The 27,670-nt window shown below is 42.8% G+C and overlaps 3 protein-coding genes and 1 long non-coding RNA gene across 5 annotated transcripts; 1 reads left to right on the top strand and 3 right to left on the bottom strand.

Annotated features, from left to right (window-relative positions):
• Positions 1-1,248: 1,248 nt before the first annotated feature.
• LOC146295253 (thioredoxin-interacting protein-like) lies at positions 1,249-5,381 on the bottom strand. The gene is made up of 6 exons (XM_084696062.1): positions 4,929-5,381; positions 4,389-4,464; positions 4,128-4,275; positions 3,378-3,737; positions 2,752-3,054; positions 1,249-2,624 (listed from the first exon to the last, which is right to left on the bottom strand). Exons 1-6 carry the CDS (start codon positions 5,182-5,184, stop codon positions 2,577-2,579), a joined length of 1,191 nt encoding a protein of 396 aa, XP_084552188.1. The 5' UTR covers positions 5,185-5,381; the 3' UTR covers positions 1,249-2,576.
• Positions 5,382-7,037: 1,656 nt separating this feature from the next.
• Positions 7,038-16,226, bottom strand: LOC146295252 (thrombospondin-3b-like). Its single transcript, XM_084696058.1, has 23 exons — positions 15,201-16,226; positions 14,222-14,428; positions 13,737-13,990; positions 12,992-13,094; positions 12,670-12,696; positions 12,430-12,512; positions 12,241-12,292; positions 11,971-12,119; positions 11,596-11,736; positions 11,328-11,402; positions 11,040-11,192; positions 10,814-10,924; positions 10,597-10,704; positions 10,203-10,362; positions 9,964-10,082; positions 9,758-9,810; positions 9,395-9,588; positions 8,963-9,141; positions 8,711-8,759; positions 8,350-8,550; positions 8,071-8,239; positions 7,628-7,767; positions 7,038-7,505 (listed from the first exon to the last, which is right to left on the bottom strand). Exons 1-23 carry the CDS (start codon positions 15,286-15,288, stop codon positions 7,450-7,452), a joined length of 2,871 nt encoding a protein of 956 aa, XP_084552184.1. The 5' UTR covers positions 15,289-16,226; the 3' UTR covers positions 7,038-7,449.
• A 147-nt stretch (positions 16,227-16,373) lies between these two features.
• LOC146295251 (metaxin-1-like) lies at positions 16,374-24,636 on the bottom strand. The gene is made up of 8 exons (XM_084696061.1): positions 24,499-24,636; positions 21,414-21,483; positions 20,904-20,983; positions 19,818-19,910; positions 18,504-18,686; positions 17,624-17,700; positions 17,265-17,422; positions 16,374-17,037 (listed from the first exon to the last, which is right to left on the bottom strand). Exons 1-8 carry the CDS (start codon positions 24,577-24,579, stop codon positions 16,814-16,816), a joined length of 966 nt encoding a protein of 321 aa, XP_084552187.1. The 5' UTR covers positions 24,580-24,636; the 3' UTR covers positions 16,374-16,813.
• On the top strand, positions 23,472-27,639 carry LOC146295250 (uncharacterized). 2 transcript variants are annotated; one of them, XR_014753289.1, is made up of 6 exons: positions 23,472-23,808; positions 25,733-25,986; positions 26,622-26,800; positions 26,943-27,016; positions 27,251-27,390; positions 27,530-27,639. It is a non-coding gene; the product is annotated as an uncharacterized LOC146295250 (long non-coding RNA). The 2 variants fall into 2 exon arrangements; XR_014753288.1 differs by lacking the exon at positions 23,472-23,808 and adding an exon at positions 25,021-25,136.
• Positions 27,640-27,670: the final 31 nt, after the last annotated feature.

Here is a 27,670-nt window from a genome sequence, read left to right as displayed (position 1 = left end):
CAGCCAAATCATTATGATATATAATATATATGCGATCAATATTTAATGAAGAACAATCTTCAAAATGTAAAGTGAGTGTATCTGTTTGCAATGCCCAGCCAGAAGATGTATTTGACTGTGACTGTCTAGTCTTGAATCTAGTTTGTGAAAGTGCACACTGTCACTTGGAAAATTGTAACTATTGGGTAAATTGGAGTTGAGAAATTGCTATAGTACATAGGAATCAGCTTTACTGGTAACACAGTAACATCTGTTTTCATGGTCCAACAGGGTCTGTCGGCCATTCACCTAACAGCCTTTCAACACTGCTCATTTTCCTACCTAGAAGATGCTGTAGGTCATAGTAGCTCTGTTATCTGTTATCTGCAGTGGACGTTTCGACCAAACAAGCTTGAGGGCCAGTTTGCCTTTACCGAGGCCAGGATGGACAAGCGATCACCATTTAATGGGGTTAAATGAGGGGAATGGAAATGATCATGAACAGTAACGCATGACTGACTTGTAAGCCATCAAGCTCAGAGTAGCTCCTCTAGTTAACCATTACCTCTAAACAGGCCAACAGCTTTAACCTTGCACACATCTAAAATCTTTAGACAATATTGACAATAGGTATGTACATTATATCAAAAGCCTAGTTTTGTTTGTTAGAAATGAAAATGAGATTTCTTGAATTCACATGTCTCTGTTCACCAGTGCCCTGAGAGAGACCGTAGAGGTGACATGACAGACAGGCAGGACTGTGAGTCAGGAACGGGTCGCTGCCACGGCACACTGAGCCATGACTGCTCCAGTCTGGAACAGTATGTAAACTAGGCTATGCTCCATGGGGCTGTAATCACATACATGGGATAAGGAAGTACATGAGGTGGACCGTGTCAGACAGAAATGGTGCGCCAGAACATGGACACATTTGATAAGTTGCAACTTGAAAAAAGTGAAATCCGTTTAGTACATCTTAAAGGATCAAAGTAGATGGAAGCCAAAGTGGGCAAATACATTCTGCTCTGATCTGAGGGTTTAAACATGCTGTGTACAGGGCAGAGAGAGCATATCTTTCCTCACAGACACACTGAAGAGCAGCAGCAAAGGATGTCAGAGCAGAAGCCCCCCATGGGATAACATTTGAATGCCCTCAGTCTGACGTCCACGCTGGCCAGATAAGGGCAGAAACACGTACTTTGGAGAAGACCCCATTTTCAATGGAGAGGTTGTGAAACTTGCAGAAAGTGAGGAGAAGGAAACTATAGGTTTATTTTAACGTTTTATTTTGCCTTATAGAAAACAAACCCATTGGGTCTTATACAAAAAATACTTTCCATCTCAGATATGTACAAAATAATAAAGAATACATTGCATATTTGCAGTCTTACAGATCAGTCTTAAACAAAAGTGAGGAAGAACTAGAAATTTCACGACTGTACAGACGTCCCCCAATGAAATGCTGTGTAGGGAAACAAAAATTGCTATCACAAAAAGGTGCATTTCTCAATGTCTTCAGGCAAGCAAGGAGTTCCAAGCCCAAAAACACTCCTGTTTAGCACTTTGAAGTGTCCATATATTTTGGCCAAGTGACCTAGCCCAATTAGAAACAATTTAAGCCCTTGTTTAACTTTCAACACAATATTGGGTGGTTGTACACAATATTGGGTGGTTGTACAAGGATTGTACAGAAAAACACACCCCTTACCAGGAACCACATTCAAAGCAACAAAGAGAAACAAAATTAAATCCAGGAACTTTCCTGGAGGCAGTTATAGAGCAATATGCATCCATAAGTAAGTGCAATACCATACAGGAATAAACACAGTTTCAAAAACACTGGTACATAAGCATATACAGACTCTGCATAACCTTGATACTTATGGAACATATTCAACATGCAGTAGTTCTCTAGCACAACAAATATTAGCTTGACATTTCTCTCACAAAAATGTTGCCCCTAGCAAGATGCAGGGTATCATTTTGGACATTAACTATTCCCAGCAAAAGCCATTGTTCCTGAAATCAATCCTATCTTTTGAAATATAGGATTCATATGGAATGATTACACCATGATGGACCACCCCAAAATGTAGTGAGATCATTCACAATCTCTTGAGGACTGGCCCCTCTGGAAAACTCATGGAGTGATAACATGATTTAAAAAATAACAATCAGACCATCTTCATTTCTCGACAAAGATCTCTCACCCCACAAACTCTGGATGATACTGGAAGGAGCAGCTTATTCATAATGAAGCACACCGCAAGGTTTGCGGCTTTCCCTCGGAGGTGGGAAAAGCACCAATTCAAGGAAGGAAACGAAAAAAGATCAATGTGGGTGGTATAGCGTGATAAAACAAAGATGGCCGACGGTGTGGGACGGCACCAAAAGCCCCATTGCCACTCAACTGTCACTTCCTCCACTCTCTGCATACCAGGGCTCTGTGACCCATGGCACCGACACTTTCAAAAGTCCATCCGAAACCTCTCCCAGACAGTACTGTGGACCTTCCGCTCCTGTGGACCGTCCGCTCCTTTTCAAGCAAGCCAAGTGCCTTCAATGTCTCGATATAGTGGACCAGACGTGCTGAGAGCTCAGCAGACTTGCAGCATGCGTGCGTTGCCATTGTACTCTTCATCGACCTGCGACAGCAACAGGAAGAAGAAAAAAAGGACTAAGTTAGATAACACATTTTTGGGGGGAGGGGGGACGCAGTTCAATAAGCGACGCTCAAGGCACTGATTGACAAGAGCGGAAAGGGAGTCTCACCTCAGTGTAGGCTGGGGGCGGTGGGAACTGGAAGGTGGGCGAGTGCATGAAGATGGGGCTGTCGTCCCCGTCAAAGTCATCCAGCAGGGGCGTGAGGGGCTGGTCCAGGCGGCAGTCGCGGGTGATGTCACAGTAGCTGGGCGGGGCCGAGGGCATCCGCAGGGACACCCAGCTCTGGGAGGCGTTGCTGACGGAGCCGTCCTGGCTGCTCACACTGCTGGTGCGGCTGCCCAGGCCTGCGGTGCCGATGACCAGGGGCAGCTCTAGGATCAGCTTCTCGCTGCCCGGGATGTGAATGTAGATCTGGAGAGAGGGAGACAAGCAAAGACAACATTTAGAATGCTATGAGGTCACTTCCAGGTCTTGGTGCTCTCCCATTGGAACATGTCGAGTGGTCACTTCCTGAGCTATGCCCATTTTGGCTAAGCCTCTTACGCAATATACTTCCAGGAAGATTTGGAGGGAGCACGCCACAAGGCTATTCTTCTAATATATTCCATCTATCTCCTTTTTTTTCCCTCATATAAATAAATCCATCTCCCATTTTTTCCCTCATATAAATAAAAGCCTTTAGGCATCCTGGCAGCCTGTGCTGTAGCATCAAGTTACAGTACCAAGAAACTCACCATGAGGGCGTACTCCACACGGATGATATTGCAGCCCAGCATGGAGGGTTTGATCTTGGGCACTCTGATGCTCTTCCCCTGCCAGGCGTCACACATCCCTGAGATGATGTGGTTCCCGCGCACCGAAGACAGCTTCTGGCGGAAGACCTTGGTGCGGCCCCCAGCCTGGTAGGTGTGCTTGGAGATGATGGCCGCCTTGGGCACCACTATTCTGGAGCAGGTGTTCTCAAACTTAGCATTGATGCAGATGTCCTCGCCCTCGCAGAAGCCTCGTCTGTCGATCTTGGCGTTGAGGGACACCTGGCCGTCTGGGATGAACATGCAGGTGACTTTCTTCTCCTTCATCCCACCTGTGGGAGACTGAAGACGAGAGAAAGGGTGACACCCAGGGTTACCTTCACTGGAATTCTATTAACGTTTGGCATCCAATTATTCTGTACTACCATAGCAGGCCTCTGACCTGAATTTCTATCCATTTCTATCCATTAAATCTGCTTTGGCCTTGAGAGGCTTTACTAGGACGGCAGCTGAGCAGGATGTGACTCAGGTGCCAGACCTGAGTCTGTGCCCACGCATGTTACAGGAGCATAATCTCATAACGGCCATGTGTTTCCATTCCAAAGGCTGTACAGATGGGAGCTCAAATGTGCTCGACTAAAAACCATTGCCGATCTATTTGGTGTTGTGGTCGATTTCGTGCTGATGGAAGAGATGGGTTTGGGATGATGGAGGCGGGAGTGTGGTGCTCACCAGCAGATCTGGGGTGTTCACATCCAGGGGCTCCTCCACCTCAAAGTGTTTCTTGCACTCCATGGGCTGCTGAGCAGGTCTCTCCATGAGGGCCTTGACATAGTACTGGACATAGCCAAACTTGCCCTTGTAAGAAGACACAATCTGCCTGTGGACAGCCATGGAGGTAAAGAAGTTAGAAATTGGGTCACAGGAGCTAATCAGATGACTTTCAGTTAAGTGACACCACACAGCAGGGGCTTTATTGCTAGGGAAACTCACCCTTGCTGGGGAAGCTCAAATCCAAACATGTATTCGTACTTGTTGCCAGGTCTCAGAATGACCGATCCATCAGTATCTGTAGACAGGGGGGAGATTTATGTTATTCTCTCAACTTTGCCAGACTACCATACCGTCAGTTCAAGTGAGGGATGCTAAGCACATCTCTCTTGCTTGCTCATGTTATCCACAGCCAACCATAAACTGTTGATAGCTGAACTAAGTAATTTTCCAGTTAATGCTTGACACGTCTGATTGGAAACCAAAGAAGGCTGACAAATTAGCAGGCAACCTGCTTGCTCAAGCCCAAGTAAATCCAACTTCAATTTAACACTGTCAAGAGACAGTTAGCTGAAGGCGTTTGCAGAATTACAGGATGCAAAACATATGGTTAAGAAACTAGTATAAATCTTATACTTCCATTGCATATGAGCTGGCTTTAGCTTGCTGTAATATTGGTCTTAACTCAACAAATATGCACATGTTTATGTACAATCAATCGTATTAATTGTGAAATTAATACGAGTGAAACATCACTCTTACCAGCTGGCTGATCATCCAGATGAACAACTTCCTCGTATCTCAGATACTCGTTCTCCTCGCGGCAGCGTTGTTTTCCTTTGGCATATTCCACTTTTGCGCATCCAATACCTAGCACTTTCATAGCTAAAACCCTGGTCACCTCGGATACTTCCACAACAATCTTCCCGGCTACTTTATCTCCACTGCAATAAAATGCCTTGCTAGGATCGTTGAAGACTACCTCAAAGGTCTTCACTCGCTTTGTCATCGCAACCATGATTACCTTTCCGTAGATATCCAAGTAAAAATGCAAATAAGTCGATCAAGCTAACTATCCCGACTCGAATTCCTTTAGTGTATTGACTGACAAAGGAAGGGATGTTCACTGAAGTAGGAAGCAAAGCAAGAGCTTGCTTTAGTCAGAGTGTCCTACTGTAATTGTAATCCTACTCTCATGTTAACTGTACGACCTATTGACATAAAGGGAAGGCGCAGCTTTTATATGAGGAGGCCCAGCTAGTGATTCACCAGGGTTGTTGATCGTTTCAGCTGAGCATGTGGAAGTAGAATGCACAGCATGGCTCAGCGCGTGCACATCACTCTCATTGGCCGAAAAACGTTGTTTGTGTTAACTTTAACCAATCAGCGCCTGGAAGCGACGCGTGGACACCGCGTGGCTGAGAGTATTGAACGAGTGCTCAGCAGCTGTCATGTCGAAGGGGGGGAGGGGGGTAGGGGGGTAGGGAGGTAGGGGGGTAGGGGGGTAGGGGGGGGTTGTCTGGAAAACTCGATGAAAGCTGAGCCGTTCTGAAAACGCTGGTAGTATTATTTGATCTATACAATAATATTCGTCTGCACAATAGACAGAAGAGACCATCAGTTGGGGAAAGTCGTTTTATATAAGAGTAAAAATAGTGTGATTACATTTGTATCGGGTAGTCCCATAATCCGGCCATTCATCTAAATGACAATCTAATTTAAATCATTACAATCTAACCTACAATCAACTGAGACTCATTGTGTTGTATATCTCCTTATACTCACAACATGGAATATGTCAATTTAACGTAATTATATAGTTGAAACAGTACATCCATGAAGAAAGGCCATAATCTCAAATCAGAGACCATTCAAATTCAAGTGCCATTCAATATCCTAAATTGAATACATTTACAGTCCAAGATTAAACATAGGGACCCTCAATAATGTGCCAGTTATCTAGGGTCATAATAGGATCTAATGATTAGTCAGGGGAACACAATGAAAGTAAAACGCATGGGGGACCTATGTGAATGAAAGTTGTGAAGAGATACCATTTAGCAAAAACCTTTTTGGAGTAAAACACTTACAACTAGTTGAGTACAGTTTAGACTTAGTAAACAAGCTCAGAATAAAGAGGGGTCACATTCTGCAGATAACTCTTAAAGATGCATGAAAGGCCAGTTGTGATATATTGCCCTAATACAGTTCTACTGTTGTGCCAATGGTAGTTTCCACATTGAGTTGATCACCCATACTGTCCATAGGAATCCGTAGCAGGTGGTTGTTATACAAAGTTGGAAAACAATTGACGTATGAGATGTGCCCTTCCAAAAACAATAAATAGTCTCTGGATTCTTCCAAGTAATGCTTAATGATAGGCCTCTGCATTAAACCGCAGGCTATTAATTGCCTTGAGTCTTTGACTGAGAAGACCTACACACAATATATGGTCAGATTAAGGCAGGTAATGTACTCAGCTATGATGATGTCACGTGGTTTGGATTGTGCGATGGTGAGTTTTCGGAAATGAGAGTTCAATGTGTACTCCGTCCTCAACTTTCACCCCCTTTCTTCTCAAGAGCCATGTTGATGTTCACTTGGTGCCATCTAGAGGGCCCTCAAAGTAGTTTACTTCCTTCACCCAGTTCCATCCTTTAGACACTGTGCCAACTGCACACAAGGGGCAACAAGACATGCTGTACTATAATGTTGGAAGAACTTAAAATAAGAAAGCAGTCCTGTAAGTTTACTTGTTGTTGATTTTCAGTTGATGTTTATAACTTGAAGGCAAAAAAATCTACCATTCCAGTGTTGCCGATCAAAATACATTGTTTTACATCTGGAGTTCAAATAATAAGGAAAGATAGATTGGTTTGAGTAGTTTTATTACTATAAAAAGGTGTCTTACAGACAAGTATTTCATGGGTTGGTCATCTCTGAGTTTATGTTCGAGTGTAACATCATGTGTCAGAAAGATGTTTGCATACACGCACACACAGACACGCACACACGATTGATTTGCATTCATTCAAACATGTATACAAGGTGTATGGTTTGACAAACACTTTTTCAGCTACAAATGTCCAAAATGTGGATGTGTTGTGTTCACCCATTCACACCACACATTTATAGTAATAAAATATATTTTAGGTAATTCAACTGCTCTCGCCAACCTCTCTCTCTCTTTAACATCTACCGAAACACATACACACACACACAATGATCCAGTTAAGGCACCAGTGATGTTGTGTAGTCTGTCAGGTGGAACGTTGTGCTAACGTCACACTCTGATGTTGATCTGCTTGCGGTATAACTGATAATCATCAGGCACGGTATCTGGGTAGAGGGAGGGTGCAGGTTGTAGCAAGCTTACAATCGGTTATCAGGAAAACACAATCCTTATTTGAACTCATTTCACCTCAATTTGAAAACGAGGGGTAAAACCCCCAAAACCTTACCATTGCAGCGATACCCCAGGTTGGACCAGATGACCTGTTCCTGAGAGAAACAGAACGCGCCCAGTCTGCCACCCTTCATGGAGGTGTCAATCACCACCCCGGAGTCTGCCACCAGAGTCATCCCTTCATACAACCTCACTCTGGGAGATGTGTAGAGGAAGGGGTCGACAGGACACAGGGATGGATAACTGACAACTCACTTTTCAAACTGAATACACACACTCATTTCCCTGCGGTTGTTTAAAATGTTGTTTGCCAGAAGCAAGTATAGCTATCATTTTGAGGGGTTAGTGTTGTTGGGATGAGGTTTGCTTATGTTGATGTAGTCAGGCAGCTGGTGTCGCTAAGTTGCAGGATGGGACCAGTCTCAATAAATGATTCTTATTGACCCTGTATGACTCTTCATGTGTAGTGAGGGGGTCTGGTTCCAGCACGTGTCTCACCTGATGTAGCCCACCTGTGGGCGATGGTTGAGATGCCAGCGGTAGGAAGTCTTGTCCCTCCAGCCCACGTTACGAGGGTCCTTCCACAACAGGGTGACCTCGCCCGGGGTGTCACCTGTGTGCCACAGGGCGTTCCGCAGGTACTCACCTGGGCCTGTGCTAGACTTCACTGCCTGATGTGCAAAGGGAATACAAGACATGAGATGTGACTTGTGAATGTTGGCTGTGGTTTACTGCAGTGTGATATACATGAAGAAGCGAAATAACTGAAAATCAAACTGGCCTTCAGCTGCAGGCCAGGCTGGGCCATGGCCCTGAAGGGAAGTGACTGCCAGTAGGTCTGCTCTGTCTGCTTCCACATCACCACGTAGAAGGAGGACGAGTCTTGGTAGCCAAAGATGAAGCCTACGTAGTCATCATCTGTAGCCGTGTTGATGTGGAATGTCCCTTCAAAGTCTACGCCATTGAAGGCTGTGTAGCCTGGGGGAGACCCAGAGATGGAAGATAAGAGAATGAGAATGAGAGAGCGAGAGAAAGAAAAATGGTTTTATTCCAGGTGGAAGCGAGAGCCTAAGACTAAGATAAATGTCACACCGCAAGCAAGAAAGATCGGCGGACCAATTTGATGTCATAAACGTACCTATAGCCAAACCAGGGTCACTGTTCATAGTCTGAACAATCTCCATGCCCTGCAGGCAATGTCCAACACAGAGCGGATCAATTCAATGCAAAAAATGCTCCAATGTTGTATTGTTCTGTTGATGTATTCAATGACCAAATATAGTTATCATAATCCTCTCTAATGAGAATAGTATGCTGAAATACTAGTGTCCACAAATAAATGGTCAACGTTTAAGACGTTCAAGTCCAGTGAGTTGCTGCTATTGATCACCTTATTGAGCACTATCCAGTTAGGGTCTATTTGGGTGTCACCCTCTGGGTCAAGGATGACTGTCTGAAAAGCTCTGAAGTCAGTCAGCGTGACCTCAGCACTCTCCGGACACACGTCAATTAAGTCATTCACCGAATCATTATCAAAGTCCGTCTCGCACATGTCACCAAGCCCGTTTCCTGATGACACAGTACAAGCACAGGGGTTATGAGTTAACATCTATAGGCGAGGGGAAACAAAGAACAACATAGACATCCAGTACAAACGTACACGCTGTTTAAAGAAACGCACTGCATATACATCGATCTTCCAGCAACGAGCAGGCACATACAATCCCAATGTAATTCCACAAGTACGTTTTCGCTGATACAGTATATAATGCCTTAAAATACCAAGAAATTGGGAGAGTGTCTGCAGCTTCTGTCCACATACCGTCAGTGTCTGTCTGGCTGGGGTTTGGGATGAGCCGACAGTTGTCAGGCCCGGGAGGGTGAACATCAGGAATGCCATCATTGTCGTCATCATCGTCACATTCGTCACCTATTCCGTCATTGTCAGAATCCAACTGGGAGCTGTTGGGCATGTCTGGACAGTTGTCCCTGGTGTCCTGGTGTCCATCTCCATCCCTAGAGATGGAAGAACGAGAAGATTAGGAGATCAGCAACGACATTAACTAGGAGTTGTTTTGGTAAATTGAAGGTTGCGTTTAACGCAGCGGTTCAATGTTTGGCGAGGCACATGGACTATCTGAGCATCAACTGTGTGTGTGTGTGTGTGTGTGAGAGAAACACTCACATGTCCTGGTTGGTGTCGCACACATCTCCCACCAAATCGTTATCCACGTCTGACTGTATTTTTATTTTTGTTAACGATTTTCAAAAAAAGAAAATAATTTTGTACAAATACAATGACCAAACTCCTCATCTGACATCAACATTCACCATCACGATCAAACATCTGACCAATCGCATCCCAAAACATTCTGTCTCGTGGTTTCTGACCTGCATGGGGTCGTTGACATCTGGACAGCTGTCGCAAACATCCCCAACTCCATCCCCATCGTGGTCCGTCTGCATGGGGTTAGGCAGCTTGGGACAGTTGTCCAGAACGTTAGGGATGCCTACATGACCAGGGAAACACTCTTAAGGAAGAGAAAAAGCTTGACAGAATCACCTGAGCACCACAGTCATCCTCCATCTCATCTTCTCATCTGGAACTCAATCGATCAGTGGCTCCTTACCGTCCCCGTCAATGTCATTGTCACAAGTGTCCCCGGCTCCGTTGCCATCCGTGTCCTTCTGGCTGCCATTGGGGACGTTGGGACAGTTGTCACATGCGTCGCCGTATGAGTCTGTGTCTGAGTTCTGCTGGTCCTTGTTAGGGACCAGGCGACAGTTGTCCTGTGGAAGCAGAAGAACAAAGCAACAACAATCTTCCATAGAGGAATCCTTGATCGCACAGTAGATAGCAGATTAATTCCATTCCAGATAGCAGATTCAGTCCACCACTCCCTGAATAGCTCTTCTGACTTTCCCTGTACTGAATGGGAAAGTCTGAGCCAGCTAGCTCACATGCGAGAGAGAACTGTCCTACAGACAAAGGACTGCTATACTAACAGATCTAACAGCGCTCACCTCCACATTTATGATGCCGTCCCCATCCGCGTCCTCGTCACACTGGTCACCGATGCCGTCCCCATCGGCATCCTCCTGGCCAGAGTTGGGAGTGTTGACACAGTTGTCCTGCCCACACAGAGACAAATGACTGTCTGGTTAGGGTTAGTCATAGTCCATAATGCATCAGGGCTAATACATTTGCATCAAGGTATGTCGCGCGCTAACGCATGCATACGGCTCTGCAGTGGATGTCGTTGTCTATGCAGGGCAGCGATTCGTCGGGGAAGCCGTCGATGTCGGTGTCTGGGCCACACGTGTTCCCATTGCCGGCCCATCCCACGTTACACTGAGACCAGAAGCACAGACGGGATCAGTGGATGGATTCAGGCTGAATACAAACATATATAACACACACAGCGTTTGTGTTTCAGTACTGATGAGGACGACCCTGGGTTTGGCACCTGGCATGACACCTCGCTGTGGCGCTCCATGACACAGTGGGCGTTGACGTCGCAGGGGTCGAAGGTTAACGCGGAGCAGGATCGACGCAGGAAGCAGCCTGTTGATTGGTTGCCCACGAAGCCCTTCTTACACTCACCACACCTGAAGGAGCCCTGGGGGAGGGATGTGTGTGTGTGTGTGTGTGTGGGGGGGGGGGAGGAGGAGTAATAAAGTATATGAGCGCTAAGGGGCTAGAGTGAGCTGTGATACATAGAGCTCAGTGACTAGCGCACGTGGACTGGGCTGACCTCAGTGTTGATGCAGACAGAGTTGGGAACGCAGGCATTTGACAGATCTGCGCACTCATCCATGTCTCTGCACTCCTACAGATGGTGAATAGAGACTCAGACAGTGAGGGATGTGGAGAGTGAAACACACAAGCCAGACATATTCAGCATGGTAAGACATGGAGAACAGCAGGTGCTGTAGGTCACTTAAAATATCATTGGCACTTGGTAATATCATTGGGTTGGTACTTTGGACAGTGCAATTGGACATTGGTGTGAAAGCTCAGACCTGCTTGTGACTCTTGGCAAAGTCCACTCCCACACCACTGAGGGGGGGTCCTGAGTACCCGAGGGGACAGGGCTCACAGGTGAATCCCTTGGCAGTGTTCACACACCCCTCTGGCCGGAAACATGGCTGGGCCAGAGCACACTGACAAAGAATACATCCCAATATTACTGCATTTGTCATTTTCTGCATAGTAAAAAAACATTATTATTTTTTATCTAAGAGTACTGTATGTTGAAATATGAGAGAGCATAAAAGACAAAAGCGATAAAGATGGGAGTTCTTGATAGATGAAGACATTATCACACCAATATATCGCTATGGTTACAGGACGAACCATTGTTATTGCTATGCAACGGGAGGGACTACATCTGGTACCTCATCGATGTCCTGACAGTGGGTTCCGTTCCCCTTCATGCCATCAGGGCAGGAGCCACAGCGGTACCCTGGGTACTCACGGGTCTCTGTGCAGGATACGCCCTTGTAACATGGGTTTGGCTCGCAGCGAGAGTGGGGCTCATGGAAACCTTGGGTACAGAAACCCAAACATCAAACGTACAAACACAGTATTTGCTATGGTGTGCTGTGGGAGGCTCGAGTCAATGAAGGTGATCCAGATTTTCTTAGTGGTTTCTGTTTCTCACTCACCGCAAGCCTGGCATTCTAGAATGGTGTTTCTGATGAGGGACATCTCCTTCACCTGTCAGAACGTTTTCAGGGCAAGCTCAGATAATTCCAGTATAATGGGATAGTTTAATTGTACAGGCATTTGATATCTCTGACAAATTCTCAAAATTCCAAAATATCTCTCTGTCTCCTTGTGTTTCTGCATCTCACCTGTTCTCTGATGTCCTCACGGAGTTCTCCCAATATCTGGTTGAAGATAATAAGCTGGCCAATCAGAGCCTTGGTGTGGTCACCTAAGCCAAACACAACCAACGATCCAAAAATCTGAATGGCACAGTGAAAATGTGTGATCAAGGGAAATATCACACCATGGATGAAGTTCTACCTGAAGGAGTCTGTGGATGAGTCAGGGGTCAAAGTTCAGAGGCGTATATGAGATGGGGTACTCACCAAGAATAGCATTCACATCTGTACTCACTGTTGACAGAACAGGAGACATCATTGATGCTTTATTACCATCTACAGCACTGGTATGAGTGATACATGATTGAAGTATAATACACTGTTATATATTTTGTTATTCAAATCAGAACATAAGGCCCATGTCTGAAGGAATCAATATGACCAAGACTAATACTCACCACTAGAGGGTGCCAAAGTTATTGAATACAAAACAGTTAGACTCAAGGTCAATATAACCAATAACAATCTAACACTGTAAAAACACCTAGGATTAATATCACAATCAAACTCTGAAACCATACAGACTAACCTGAATTTTGAAAAGATTTATCTCCTTGGAAAGGGCAGTCTGTCAGTAAGCCTGCTTTGGCCAATGAGCCACCCAGAGCCATCTTAAGAGTGTCCACTGTACCCTGACAGACATAAACAATGACAGGTATTGTTCATACTTGGTTAGGCTCACCTCAAAACAATTAATCTCAATACAATACAAAATTGAAATTAATGATTCCTATGATTGGAGCCAGGTAATAGTATGACAGTACAATCAAACATCTTTATACTGTACCTTCCCAAAATACAGCCCCTCTTCTTGCAGAGGGAATGTGGTAACTATACCCCTATGGTCTCACAAATAAGGTGGTTTGGGTGGGACATATTTAATTGAAAATGACTAGTTTGACAGCTCAAATGTCCTTTAATAATGGGACTGAACTATTGTAATAAATTAAGGGTATAAGAACAAACTAAGCCTTCCTGCTCAGTTTACCTCATAAAATATATAAAGTCAGGAATGCGTATCGCTGTGGGTAGGCTAGGTTTGTGTTTCATGTTCAGTAGGGCATAATTATGCCATTAGTTTTTTGGTGGGCCTCCGGAACTTCGTATTTAGCTTGGTCTTAAAAACCACTGTTGAAGTCTACGAGAACCCTAGTGTAGTTAAAAATATATATTTCCTTTACAATACACAGAGGAAAAACTGTATTTAACGACAAAAACAGGGATGCAGAACACCCTTTCAAGAAGACTTAACTATCATTTGTAACTATCATCACCTGAAGTCTGGCATATGCCTTTTGTCCATTACGAACTTCCACGGCCTCCGCCTCCACCGGTAATTTAACCAATGACGGCAAGCCCTGTGCCGAGTCGGCCAATCGGCAGTTGACATAGAGCTCCAGGTGGAGGTGGCTTCTTTGGAGCCCAGCCACCCGGAGGATGATGGACTGGGTGCGTCCATCGGAGAGGCCGGGGTTCTGAAGATTCACAGTGTGGAGTTTCCCATCCTCTCGAATGTAGCGCACCAGAACTGACAGACACAGAGCATGGTTCATACTGCAGAAAGTATAAATACTTAACAATCCATGAAGTATCTTTCTGTATGGATTAAGAGACTGATAGAAAAACTAAGACATTTTAGGTAACCAGAAAAAGATTCAATAACAGATAGCTTGAAGGGACTTGAGTGCATAAAATTAGTTGAAGACATTAGACCAAAAAATTCAACCCAGCCTCAAACATCCGTAAAAAAGAGCAGTACCCTTGTTGACCTTGCCCATGAAGGCCACTTCCAGGTACTTCCTGTTGTCTTCCTTGTTATACAGGCCCAGTAGCATCCCTCCTAGTTTGGGTGGTAGGCGGAGAGTAGAGACCAGGTATAGGTCCGACACACTTTCCATGGCTACTGTCATCTTCCCCACTGCGGACGCAATATGCTTGGCATCGTGCAGCTCCAGCATGTCAATCACTGGTTATACAGGAAGTAGAACGTCCAACAACCAAATCAAATACAGCAGCATATATAGCATTTCATCAAATGCACCCTTTACACGTAGGACAGGGTCTCAACCAAGCACATGGCCTTGAAATAGCAAGATGACACAGTGGAAAGGAAAAAGTGACTTGAGAAACTGCAGTGCTCCCCGGAGTGATTACATTTGCTGATAATGGCTCCACTGCAATACAAGGGAAGAGAGAGTTTGTATACAGTGTGATTGTGGGGGAGAGCATGGGGACGGGCCGGGCAGATGGAAGACATGGAACGTCATGGAAGGGTTCGGACAGAGTTATTATTAGGGGGTTCTAGTTGAGAAAGAGCAAAGAATTACAAAGAAGAAGGAAGGACCAACAGAACAGAAAACAAAAACAATTCAAATAGACAAATAAATTAAGAGTCACAGAGCACAAGAGAGAGAACAGATAATGGTTGTTTTATGATGGCAGGGTTGCAATATTAAGATTTTATGTCCATTTATAACCTGTTATAGTGACCCTTCTAAATGGGTAGACCTTTTAATTAAACAAAGCCATTATTTCCATAGTAGGACCTATGCCATCTAATGCATAATGCTAATTGAACAGTAATCAGTGCACTTCAAATAATTAGTAAATCTAAGAGCCTTTACAATGTATATAGGCTACAGCCTATGGATAGGGTTTTTGCCTAATATCTAACACACAGGGTTAGAATGTTTTTTTGTCGAGTGTTATAGACTTGATATCAGTTAAAAGCACGTTACCTTGCATTTCAGAAGCCAAAGTAAAATCCCATAAAAGCACCACCACTGCAAGCAGGAGACTTCTTGGCACAAGCCTCAGCGTATCCATCCTATCAAATGCAGTCTCTAAAAGTTTAATACTTAAACTGAAGCGGTCAAGAAATTGAGGCCCAGTGTTTGTACTCTACAGAAGCAACCTGCAAAAAGTAAGTTCAACTTTGTATATTCCTCGATGGCACGTTGAGCAGCCAGTCGTGGCTGCACACCCTGTGCGCGTTGCAGAAGACTGCTCCAGGGTGAAAGTGTTAGCGGGTGAGTCTTGCTCGTGATCCGCGCAGCTTGGGGTAGACTAGGGTGAGCCCATTCTTCACTCAAATAAAAAACAGAGTTTATAGGCAAAGAAGCGAACATGACATAGATAAATCGGCTAGTAGGTCACGGCATTTTGCCTCAATATCCTTGTTCCGATTTAAGTGGGAACGTTTTTGGTTCCGTTTTTTTTTTTTTACAAAAACAGAATCGGGTATGTTGGACACTGACGAAAATAAAGGGTCAGAGGTGGCAAACTGATAATACCCTTAATTGATCCCCAACAATTTGGACAATATTTACCTTGGTGCTTTAATTAATGTGAAACCCACGATGATTTATTGCACCATCTAGGTGCTCACGTTGAACATTGCACATAAGTCAAAGGTTAGAACATAATTAAAGTATTTCTTTTTACACCTTTGCTTTAAGTAAGAACTGTCATAACACACAAACATTTTATCTGATGAATCCATTTGTCAGGGTATCATTGAATCTGTATCTGTGTGAGTACAATTATTTATTTATATATAAATAATTGTTTACACTTCAGTCCGACTTTAAGCGAGTATCCAGGAAAATTAAGTGGTATAACTGAGTGAAGTGAAGAGTTGAGTGATCTAGCCTGTATGAGCTCTTTATATTTACTACCATTACATGTTGGACTGTGGAATTACCCAACTGAGCCTTTTTGATATTGAGAAAACATTTGAATGCATTTCCATGTTTAAAGTAAGCCTATAGGTTTACTATCATCTTGTTAAAGCCTTCCTTTTTGACTTGAACTTTTTCACCATTCTTGTGACATTTGAGACTGTTATGGTTCTTCATGGTTGGGCAAAACCACCGTTTTGTCAAATGTACAACACAATCCCAAAACTATAATTTAGAGATGTTTCAGCATTTTTTCTTTAATGACCTGAAATCAAGTCAAATTCCGTTTGCCTAAGTAAAACCTGACAAAACATTACAGAATGTGGCTCAAGAACCCTCAGCTCACCACATCACTCCAACATTTTAAAATAAAACTGAGCAGGAAAAGGAACACCATTCTTGGATTATATTCAAGCATCCAGAAGATTATAAAACAAGAAATCATATGCCTTTCTGGGATATAAGTAAAAAATAAAAAATAAACAATTGAAAGACTATGCAATTGATCATGATTTCGAATGGTAAGACTGTCAGAGAACAAAGTATTATCTTGCATTGTAGAAGCTTCCACAGTGATGAACAAAAACCAGTTCCCTTGTTGTCCATAAATATTCATTATACGGAATCAGTGTGTGTGTTATTTTATCCCAGTAACATGAAGTGAAGGCAACTCAATCCTCCTCCTCTTCCTCCTCCTCTTCGTCTCCATGGCCGGGCCCTTCTAGCGCCCCCTGTTGTCGTACATGCTCAATGCTGACGATACCCGTCAAGATGGCATAGCCCAGCATTGCACCGAAAGCAAACAGGACTGACAGGATCTGGTTGCGTCTTTTATGTGGCTCACTGTCAAAGTCACTACTGTCTGAATGGACAGACACCTTACGATTGGGGGTGTCTGAAAAGGAGACATAACACAACAGGTGAGGACAATTCTGACAATGATAAACAGAAAACAAGGAGTCATCTTCTGCTAAACCTAATATCTGGTGAAACAACTGAACAGGATATATTCATCCCATCCAACATATTCCAATGTGTAGAATATTGCTGCAAGGCGAGGACACTCAGGTCAGTTCTAAAATGGTCTTTGGGCCTGTAGAGATTTGGTGTTGGCGGACTCACCTCGCCCATCGGAGGGGAAGTAGAGAAGCAGGATATTGGAGCAGTAGAGCCGCAGGTTGTCAAGAGAGTTCAGATGCTGCTGGAGCTTTGCGTTGGGCAGTTTGATCTTCAGCAATGGAGCCAGGTGACCAAACACATAGGCATCTAATGAGGATGGGCTGGATTTGCAAAAGACAAGCGGCCTTTGTCAGTAATATTACACTATGAAAAAGGTGTCATTTTGAATTCACAACACTTGCACTGACCACAAGTATCTGACACGCCCCATTATTCTAACATTAGGTCGCCACATACCACATCATTTGCCTGAGCTAATCTAGCATTTAAGCTTCCACAGTTTAAGCGATGAAGCCACTTACGAGTCTCCGAAGAAGAACTTGTGTGAGCCGAGGCGCTGGGAGAGCAGGGTCATGCACTCCAGGGCGTCCTGGTAGAGCTGGGGGGGGAGGGGGAGCACAGGACCCGGACAACCATCAGCATGAACACCCACAGGCATTCACTGCCTGGACACTTATATTTGCACTCACAAAAAATTCAGTCTTCAAGCAAGCGAGGGAATTGATTTAAGGGGTCGTCCATGGGGCCCCATCACAATGCAATCTGTTCATTACACAGACCTGAATTATGGCTGTGTATAGTATCAATGCAGACATGTTGCCCGTATAATCACAGAGCTGGACGAGAGGGGAACACTACCATTTATTATCAACCACTCCACTCAGTAACGTGGTTGCCATAGAGATGAACCGTCTGACCCACTTACCATGTATTGTGAAAACAGAAGGAGTGTTTTGGTTTCTTAGGCTTTATTAAATGACTACGGCCTTTGGAGAAGAAGCTCATAAGACAGGGTGGCCGTAGACCAAGTCTGAAGGCATACTGTAATCCCTCTCTGGACGTTTATTTTTAATCAAAATCCCATCCCTTGGCCGAAACAGGTCATTTCTTACAATCTGTTAATTCCCCAAAGTCAAACTACATCCATTTTCACTTCATACCTCGGTCGACACCTTCTCAACTTCTGGCGTCATTTGCTACTTCTCAACTTCTGGCGTCATCTGTTCATCCCTTCCAACCCAAGGGTGTTGTTTAGCCTTTGTGTCATCTCCTCTAAACGCTCAGAACTCTCAAACTATACAGTTTGTCCGTCCTCTCCAGCCCTACGGACCCACGTTTTCTAGCCCTCTCTCTCTGGTCTTCACACAGACATCTCCATAGCCCTTCACCTCTCGCTCTCACCTCCTTCTCCAGTTGCTCCCCAGGCTCCAGGAGGGAGTCTCCCCTCACCAGCCTCAGCTTCTCCAGCTGCTGGCTGTGCATTCGGCTGGGCAGCAGGAAGTTGAGTGGGAACGGGATGTGCTCAGCATACCAGCGTCGCGTGACGTCAACATAGTTTTTGGAGTCCAACCACTGTGTGTAGATCTGAGGAGAGGATTGGGAGTGAGGAGGGTGAATATAAGCAGGCCTTGGTAACCATATATGTTCCTTTTTAAGATACGCAATCAAGATTTGTGTTCTCTTAACCTTGCCACCAGGTTGGGATTTAAGCTTTCCACAAAATAACCGCTCTAACCACACGCTCTCCACAAGTGCGCTTCCCACAAGTGAACGCGGCTATATAACAGACCCACTTTCCTAATCGTAAGTCCATACTGCTGCTCAACTCCCAAGGGGTCACCAACACAGATGGAAGGGTCACCACAGGGGTCGCCAAAGGTACTTGGAACTCTTCCGCTTGTTTCCAGATGCATCCCTGTCCCCCATAGACACCTCGTCTGTCATGTAATTATCCCCTCTTTTACACAGGAAGACAGGCACTTTTTTACAGGAAACACGCGTACATTTAAACATGCAAGGTACATTTAAATAGGATTCTCCTCAGGGCCGGAACAGGCCATGCAAATGGAGATCGTTTTTGAGATGGCCACATAGGGATTAACGTTATCCTGATCATTTCTTTATTGAACTACGTTTCTTATTCGTCTGGCACAAAAACTCACCTCAGACTTCTCTCTCACTTCTATTAAAGCATGATGAGTAAACTCCTTTTATTGTATTGGCAAGTATACAATAAACAAGTCTGGGACAGTGACCTCCAATGAAACATATGTCATTTTCAGCCTTCATAATGAATTGCAAACTGACATTAACCTTGAGCAGGACCCAGAAGGTAATGTCAGGTTGGTGCAAAAAGGTAACATCTATTATGAGAGGACATTTTCCCCTCTTTTTCAGTGACTTGAAAGCATTCCTGTATCCACGGGGGTGCCTCTTTCAACTCCTCCCCCTGGCACGGACTGAAAGGCCTTAGACCTTTGATATTTTTATCATCATCAAACACCGCAGAATGGCGATAATGGGAATGTTAAGGGATTATTTATTTAGCGTTTGTGCCAGACACTGTACCCAGCCATCAGTCTGTTGCATTAGCCGAGGCACACCTTGATAGCCGTCCTTCTATTCACACATTACCTTTCTTTCCCTCTCCTTCGTGGTATGTGGCTTACCCTGTGGACAGACAGAGAAACACACACACACATTCACAGCACTTACCAAAGCAGGCAGCAGCTTCTCCTCCAGTAAAGACACAAAGGCCAGGGTGTCGGCTCCCTCCTTGGCTGAGAGGTCATAGTCAGCGTTGTATTTCTGAAAGGTAGGTGGTAGAGGAAGGGAACTTCAGATGTCAGGAGGGAGGCTTGTGGATGCAAGTATGGAGGCTTGGAGAATCGATACCTCCTCTAAGACACAAACACAAACAGGTTAGACCACACTCACATTCTGCTTGGTAAAAGCTACAAAATCATAAACAGTAGTAGGTTACACAAAACCATCTGTACCAATATACTGCACCAACTGTGAAAATGAACTGACTTTAAGGAGGACCGTATTGCAAGTTTCCCTTAGTTTACCCATTCGTGCTACAATTTCTTTGTGCTAACATCCAAAAAGATAATGTCGCTACACAACAGGATTAATGCCATCTGGGTTCAAAGAAGCATTGCCTTCCATCCTTGGTACACTTTCTCTTTGCGAAATCACATTACCCTTGAACTCTTTGCCAGAAGCCACTTACCAAAAACCTTCCTGCCAAGGCAAATGAACAAACCTCGTATTTAACCCCATATTCAACAATGCAAATGAACTGCTAACTTGTTAATGTCGATATACTAATGTGGGGCCAATACAGGCCCACACTACATGCAATTGCTGTACACTAAACATTGAAATTCAGTCAGGATATGTCAGACCAGTTACATGGCATTAGTCTATGTGCCATGTCTTTTCCATCCCCTTAAGCACAAAGCTCAGTTTCATTTACCATAAACCACCATAATAACCTACGCAATAAACTTTAATAACTAACTGAAAAACCACCATCCACAAACCATTACCCACCATGGTGAAATCGAGTCATGTTATAAAGTGAGAAATCACATTAAATTCACACACATCAGACACATGTTTGTTACCAAACTCGTCTCTTAGCCATGTGCAATAGTAGTACACGCGTTGTTTCTAGTGAGATGCTTCAGATTTGGAACATTTACTATATTTCCTGTGAAGAACAGTGGGCATTTTCACTTGTTTCCAAATTGTTTATCAATTTGAGTGTGTTAACCTGTTTTCTGACTAACTGACCTGTTTTCTGAGGTGAATGATAATACTGCTTGGCTTGGAGATACTGCCTTCTTCTTTGGCCTTCAGTGCTGGTAAAATACCTGAAATGAGACCAACGTAGGATGTAAACATTTACTGAGTGGGTTGAAAAACTGAGGAAGACCTTGAAGGTTGTTGACAAAAAGAAGAAGTAAAAATATCAGGTGTTCTGGGACCCTGTGACCTTAACACCATGACCTGTGACTTTGTTGTAATCAAGTGAGAAGAAAAGGTAGAGCTAGCTTCCTGTCCTCATAAATCACAAGCTACCCTCCCTCCCGCCTTTCCTCTCCCTCTCCGGACCAGTAGAGTCACTGACTAAGGTTTCTTTAGATAATCAAGTGATAAGTGACCCAAGTTGTGACTCTATGACCTCTGTGTTTGTGACCTTTTCTTTGTATAGAACAGTACATGGTCAGTATAGTGTGAAAAAATCTAAAATTAACTACAACTCCACAGAGTTACAAAATGATGATCGTAGACTGGAGTTACCTGTCGGGCTTCTCCAGGGGTTGGTGATCTTGTGGACTCTGAGTGGAGCACCAGCAAATTTTGCATATGCCTGGAAGAGTGTCACAGCAAAGCAACTGGATGAGTATACTAGTTTAAAAAAAATATATATATATATATTATATTATAATGGCTCAATAACTGTGAGTCTTTAGGCTTGATACCCTGTATCTATACCACAAAAACCCAATGTGAAAATGAAACCACTTCTATCAGACGTCTGTGAGGTTGATAAAGAGTTGCATGATTCCTGACCAGCCAAGACACAGGATTATATCAGTCGTTATCATCACTCAAAGTGTAAGCACACGCCCCTGAGGGGTGAAGACGGCCCCTTTAAAGACAGAAGACTCTTTTTAGGGAGACTCAAACTGAAGGATCATCTAGGATTATCCTCATTTAACAAGACTTAAAGCAAACAGTGCAATGTAACCCTTCAGGCACAACACTGACGGGGCAAGTATCTCTTTTTAGTTTTCCACTCTTTAAAGCCTCAAGACCCATAAACCAACAAAACAAAACTACCAGTACCACTTGGTATTCTAGTTTTTTTTAATTGAGGAGGGACACATCTAAAATGTTGAAATTCATACCAGATGGATTTAAATCAAAAACACATGTCAATCAACCCTTCAGCACACAATCATCCTTCCTGCATACAGAGGAAGTCCAAATCTGTCTGGGGAGGTAGATGGGGGGGGGGGGTTGAGAACCATATAGATTGACGAGGACGAAGGGTGACAAGGCCGTAGGTCATCTTCCTTGGATACAAACCCCCTTCTCTTCCCAGAGCAGCCAGGAAACTGCAGCTAACATCAACCGCAGATCTTGTCATTGCCCGAGGGACAGTTGTACTGTGAGGGTACTAGTCCTAGCAATACAGTGACAAGGCTCAAACTTGTAAATGCTTTTAGGACTCTTTTGGAAAGTTGGGTATCTTGCACACATGGCTATAAACACCCTCCAAGTATCATACATAAAATAGAGGCCATGTACAAACAAATTACAACCAATAGGCTTTAAATTGACTATTTGAGACACACAACTTAATACATGTCATGAATAAGGCCTGTAGTCACATAACCCTGAATACGGTTCTGAAATAGAGTGGCTTGATAAAATGATGTCCTGTCAGTGGTGTGTTTACAGCTCGTATAACATTGCAAAGCAGCCCCCAAACCACAGTGGTTGCGTAAAGATTATAAACAGCAGTTCACGACACCATGACATCCCATGAAGGGATGTCAACCAGTCAAAGCACATTGACAAGCAAGCCCAACAGGCAATCCACCACCTATAGTAGGACTTAAATACCTTATTTTAGCCCATGCCCTGAAAATTACAAATTAGTAAGACCTACACTGCAATAAATAAGTCACCCACTTGGCTTTATGCTGAGCTTTTCTTCCATACTAATAGGCCAGGGTCACTTGCTGTGTGATCCATAGTAACAGAGGGTCACCTTAAAATACAGTGTGTGTTTAGAAAACATTCCACAACCCCAGCTCCTCTCACCGTGTAGGTTTAGTAACAGGAGACCCCACTTTGTAGGTTTAGTAACAGGAGACCCCACTTTGTTGCAGGCGAGAGTGAAACCCCCCCCCAAAAAAACAAATATGTCGTTGAAAATAAAGCTAGTCTCCTGCAGTGTGATATGCCAGTGATATATGTAAATCCATGTCAAACATGTCTGTTTTGCCTGCCAAGGTGTGTCCTGTCTCACAGACTTGCTTGAAAATGCACAGCTGACATTAACTTAAATGACCAAGCCTACTAGGCCTAGGTGGTAGCTGAAAGGTACTGTAAGATACTCTAGTAATGTGGTTGATAAACAGCAAAGAAACTATGATATTTTATACTACCAAGACAACTTAAAAATTGTGGTATTATGTTATTTAGACAGCTGTGATGCACACTGAGATCACTTACACAACAGGAAACAGAATCAGAGCAGTTATAACAGGCTGATGTCTAGCTGCAGCAAAGGTCCTTGGCTCTGACAAAGCATGTTAGTATCACTGTAGGTTAGCACGCCTTTTCAAGTCACATCTTAACATTATGCTAACTGCTTACACTACTATACTATGATTGAAGTACCAGGCTATTTGCGCAGGGAGAATAAAGTAAGCCTGAGAATAATTTGTCTATTATCCTAGGCTGTATATCTATGAGTTTCCTGGGTTTTGTTTATAGATGATCTCACTACCCATCTGGTCATTTTAGTAACACATTAGGCTGATATTTAGACTTTGTTTAAATATTTGTCTTTATGACCTCATATATAAGTCTTTGTTTAAGTAACACATTTAATAAATCTGGAGAGAAAAAAACGTTATTCAGGTGCCACTGAAAGTAGTCGAATGTACGTGATAAAGAGGTAATTTCATGTGTACAAATGTTTCACTTAAGTAGGAATCGCTAAGTACTTTTTGAAAGCCTATTCGTGGTAACTATTGATGACAACATGCCTATATGTCAAATGTACGCAAGGCAAATAGCTGTCCAGTACAAATTACAAGTATGAAGATTGTAGGAAAATAACGTTAGAAGTCAAGAGTCAAAGAATGAATGGATGCCATATGAAAGTATATGAGTTAGCTTACAATGATAGCTACAGCTAGGCCTACTGCCAGACAGCTAGCTACAGTAGTACTACTTATTGAGTTTAGCTACTTGTTGGTTACCAAGTACTGTACCGTCAATTATAACTTAAAATACGTTTAAACTAGGGATATTGTGTTAGCTACATTAATTTCTCGTTAATAATTTTCTGTTTTCTAGCTAATCAGTTAGCTTTGTGTACTGGCCAACAACCAAAACAGGCACGTTTGCAGTCTGACAAGCACATAATTTCGTTTCGATTTGTGTTGGCAAATTCATTCAATTCAGCCAAGTAGCTAGACAGTACAACGAACGAGCTGCAGTTGGTTCAACTTGCTAGTAGTAGCTAGCAAGCTAGGTCATATCACTCCTCTGACAGGACAACAGGTTACTGTAGTTGATTAAATGGAAGATCGACATGGGGTAACAATCTCTTGTATATGTAATCAGAACTTTAGTTTCTTACCAAAACGGTTAAACAGTCTGTATCTACAGAGGGTAAACCCCAATCGCCTTTCCAACAGTACAACTCCAAGGGGGCAGCCATCTTACTTTGACGAAATTACCTTTCACTCGGAAGCTGTTCCCTTCGCGTGTGCTACGTTAGCTACCAATGACAACAAATTGAGATTTCCTCAGCAACGGTTAAGGCTGAGTTGAGAACTGTTTTTCCAACTGTTTTTCCAAAGAGTAGAGCTATATTTGTATTTTGTTTCAAACCAAGTTATCTATTCACTATTCAATGATTCACGAACCAAACACAAATTGTTCCATCTTTCTTATCTTTCGCAGTTTGTCCACTTTCTCTACTTGAGCCACTAGGTGGAATCCTCTACAACCCTGTAGCCTAGCCTAGACTGCTTGAAATAGACACCAAATATGCATGGCTAATGTGGAATATATATAGAAATTAAACTAAATGCAGTAGACTACCCTACTTGTTTATGTAAAAACATAAATAATACTAATCTTGATTTGCTATGGGAACGTTTGGTTCAACAGCAACTCTCAGTTTGCATCCCAACCCCAAACCCAACCCATCATTTTGGGTCATTGGTCTACTGGAGGAGTCATATGGGTGGATATAAAGACTGACTGAGAAATGTAAGCAAAGGTGCATTTTATTTGACCACTTGTACCTATGGTAGATTGATTGAAAACGATGCTGATGAGTCATCAGTGATGACAAACACAGATGTCAAAGAACTTTCTTTGAAACCGATCCTTCTCTACACTGTTTTCCCTCGTATGTTACAGGACCGGTTACAATACATTAAAGTGGTTGTTATTTTTTGCTGTTTGGGTGAATCTATTAAAAACGAAACTAAAACTCAGTCAGGCTGAATGACTAGGCTACGAGTCATTTGGGACACTGAAGAAAACAATTGTTATGGGCATGTGCACGTTATGTCTCGATTGTCAGATAGGAGAATAGACAGTTTAATGTATATTCTAAAGGTCAATCTCCAATCCTACTTGGTAGCATATTTTTTACAACTCTTTACTACAAGATAAATGGTCAGCAATTCACTTTTTATCGTGACCGATGGTGGAATGGTTAACATTTACATATTGTACTGAAGTAATCTAAAAGTAGTTAAGGTATGTCAAACCCATCAAGTAGCCTAGTGTTGGCAAAGGTCAAATAATTACATTAGGAGATGAATCATAGAGTCATATTTCACTCTGCTTCTCTTTAGGCATGTCCCAGGCCGATTGGCCTGCTGTGTCACACCTTCAAACCACACCTAAAGGACCCCATAAAAACACAGGTTTCTCACCTGTGATCCTATTTGGATCCTCATACATATCCTGGAGGCTACAGACTTGAGGTTAAAGTGATAAACGCTTGTTTTTCAATATTGATTGAGTTATCAATATTTGATCAAGATGGTGCAACATTCCAGTCACATTTGGAGGATTACCCAATGGTTGTTGTTGTTTGCTATATCAGGTAAGAAAATAAATATATTTGCTATTATTTGCATTTAAAAGAAATCATGTCCTGTGTGTATTGCAGACAAAATTGTGACTGTATTTGCAAAATATTATTAATTTAAAAGACTGGCTTCTACTCTAAGGATGTATCATACATAGTTACATTAAGCAAAAAAGTTAAACAAATAAAATAGTCAAAATCAGTTTAAATACATTTTTATGAGAAGTGTTATCGCATTGTCCTTTCCTCAGAATTCGTCCTTAATGTATGTAGAGTTCTTTAAATTGTTAAAATAGTCGGCGCTTATAACATGCCAAATGTAAAAGAAATTTAAATCAATCTCCACAGAGAAACTTAAGCATTTTTTAAAGGACAAGTCCACGGGTTGTTCTAACTAATTGTGACAAGACAAACCCAGGTGCTGCTGCATAAAATACCACTCATTTAAACATTGAATTGAATTGGGGGATCCATGATCACTACAATGACATCGTACCAGTTATCAGATATGCAGGGTTTCTGGTATTAAAACATTCGTTTTACATGTAATTGTCTATGCTATGATACTAATCTTAAATTTGACTAGAACCATGTTGATTGTAATGAATACAATAAGATCATTATCTAATTATTCACATTGACTCCCAAAGGAACTGTCTCTGCTAGTTTTCTTCCTCGGTATCCCCGTGCCATAAGTCCATCACCATCACCTACACCTGTCAAGGCATACTATTTGAACATTGAAATCATCAATAGGGTGTTCAATGACACTCTGCTGGATAGCAGTTCAAAGGACTACATCCAGATGAGAAGCGAAGTCACTGCAGTGGTAAGGGGATTAGTACTTAAAATAAAGAGGAAAGTGTGTACTGTCCTAACTTTTGATTATGTGTTGGATGACATGTAAAGTTGGAAGAATAAAAAACAACACTAATAATTAATTTTGCTGTCTAAATGCTTCTGTCTTACAGCTTAACAATGTCTATAATTGCTCACAATGTTCTACAAGCACATTCTATGGTGGTGTTCAGCAAATGACCTTCAGGTACTTTACACACATATTCAAAACTATTTTCAGACATCTATGTCCTCAACACATTTTATGTGTTATAATGTATTATTGTGTGTTAATGATATCAAGATAAAAATACAACAGCTATTTGCATTAACAAGAGCCTTGAATTGTTTTGATCAAGTGTGTTTTCTGTTGAGTGATGTCCTATGTACTATACTCAAGTATAGGGCTGTCTAACATTGAACGTTTTCTTTACCTTCACAGCAAAGGATCAGTAATAGCCAAATGCACTGTAGTATTCTACACAACATATATCAATCAATATGTCGTGAAGTTTTTGTTTTTAAAGAGTTTACTAGACAGCCCCCCAGCAGATCTTCAAATAAACTCAACTTATACACAGGGTAAGGTCTTAGTTGTGTTTAGTAGGTATTGTATATTTATAATATATAATATATATAAATGTATATTTGCAGTAAAACAATCATTTATGTACATCAAGTTGTTAAGTGCTGTATGTTTTGTTTTTTTCCCCGTGCTCAGATGTAGTAACACCATTTCCAGTGCCAACAGCCAAATCTACCACTCCTCTTACAAGAACCACAACCCCTGCAACAACTTCCACCACTCCTCCAACTACAACCACAACCCCTGCAACAACTTCCACTACTCCTCCAACTACAA

The sequence above is a fragment of the Hypomesus nipponensis genome, chromosome 4, assembly GCF_054491055.1.
Source record: "Hypomesus nipponensis isolate SF chromosome 4, ASM5449105v1, whole genome shotgun sequence".
Lineage (NCBI taxonomy): Eukaryota > Metazoa > Chordata > Actinopteri > Osmeriformes > Osmeridae > Hypomesus > Hypomesus nipponensis.
Note: the sequence above shows the minus strand (reverse complement) of the source record. Positions and strands in the feature narration are given on the sequence as shown.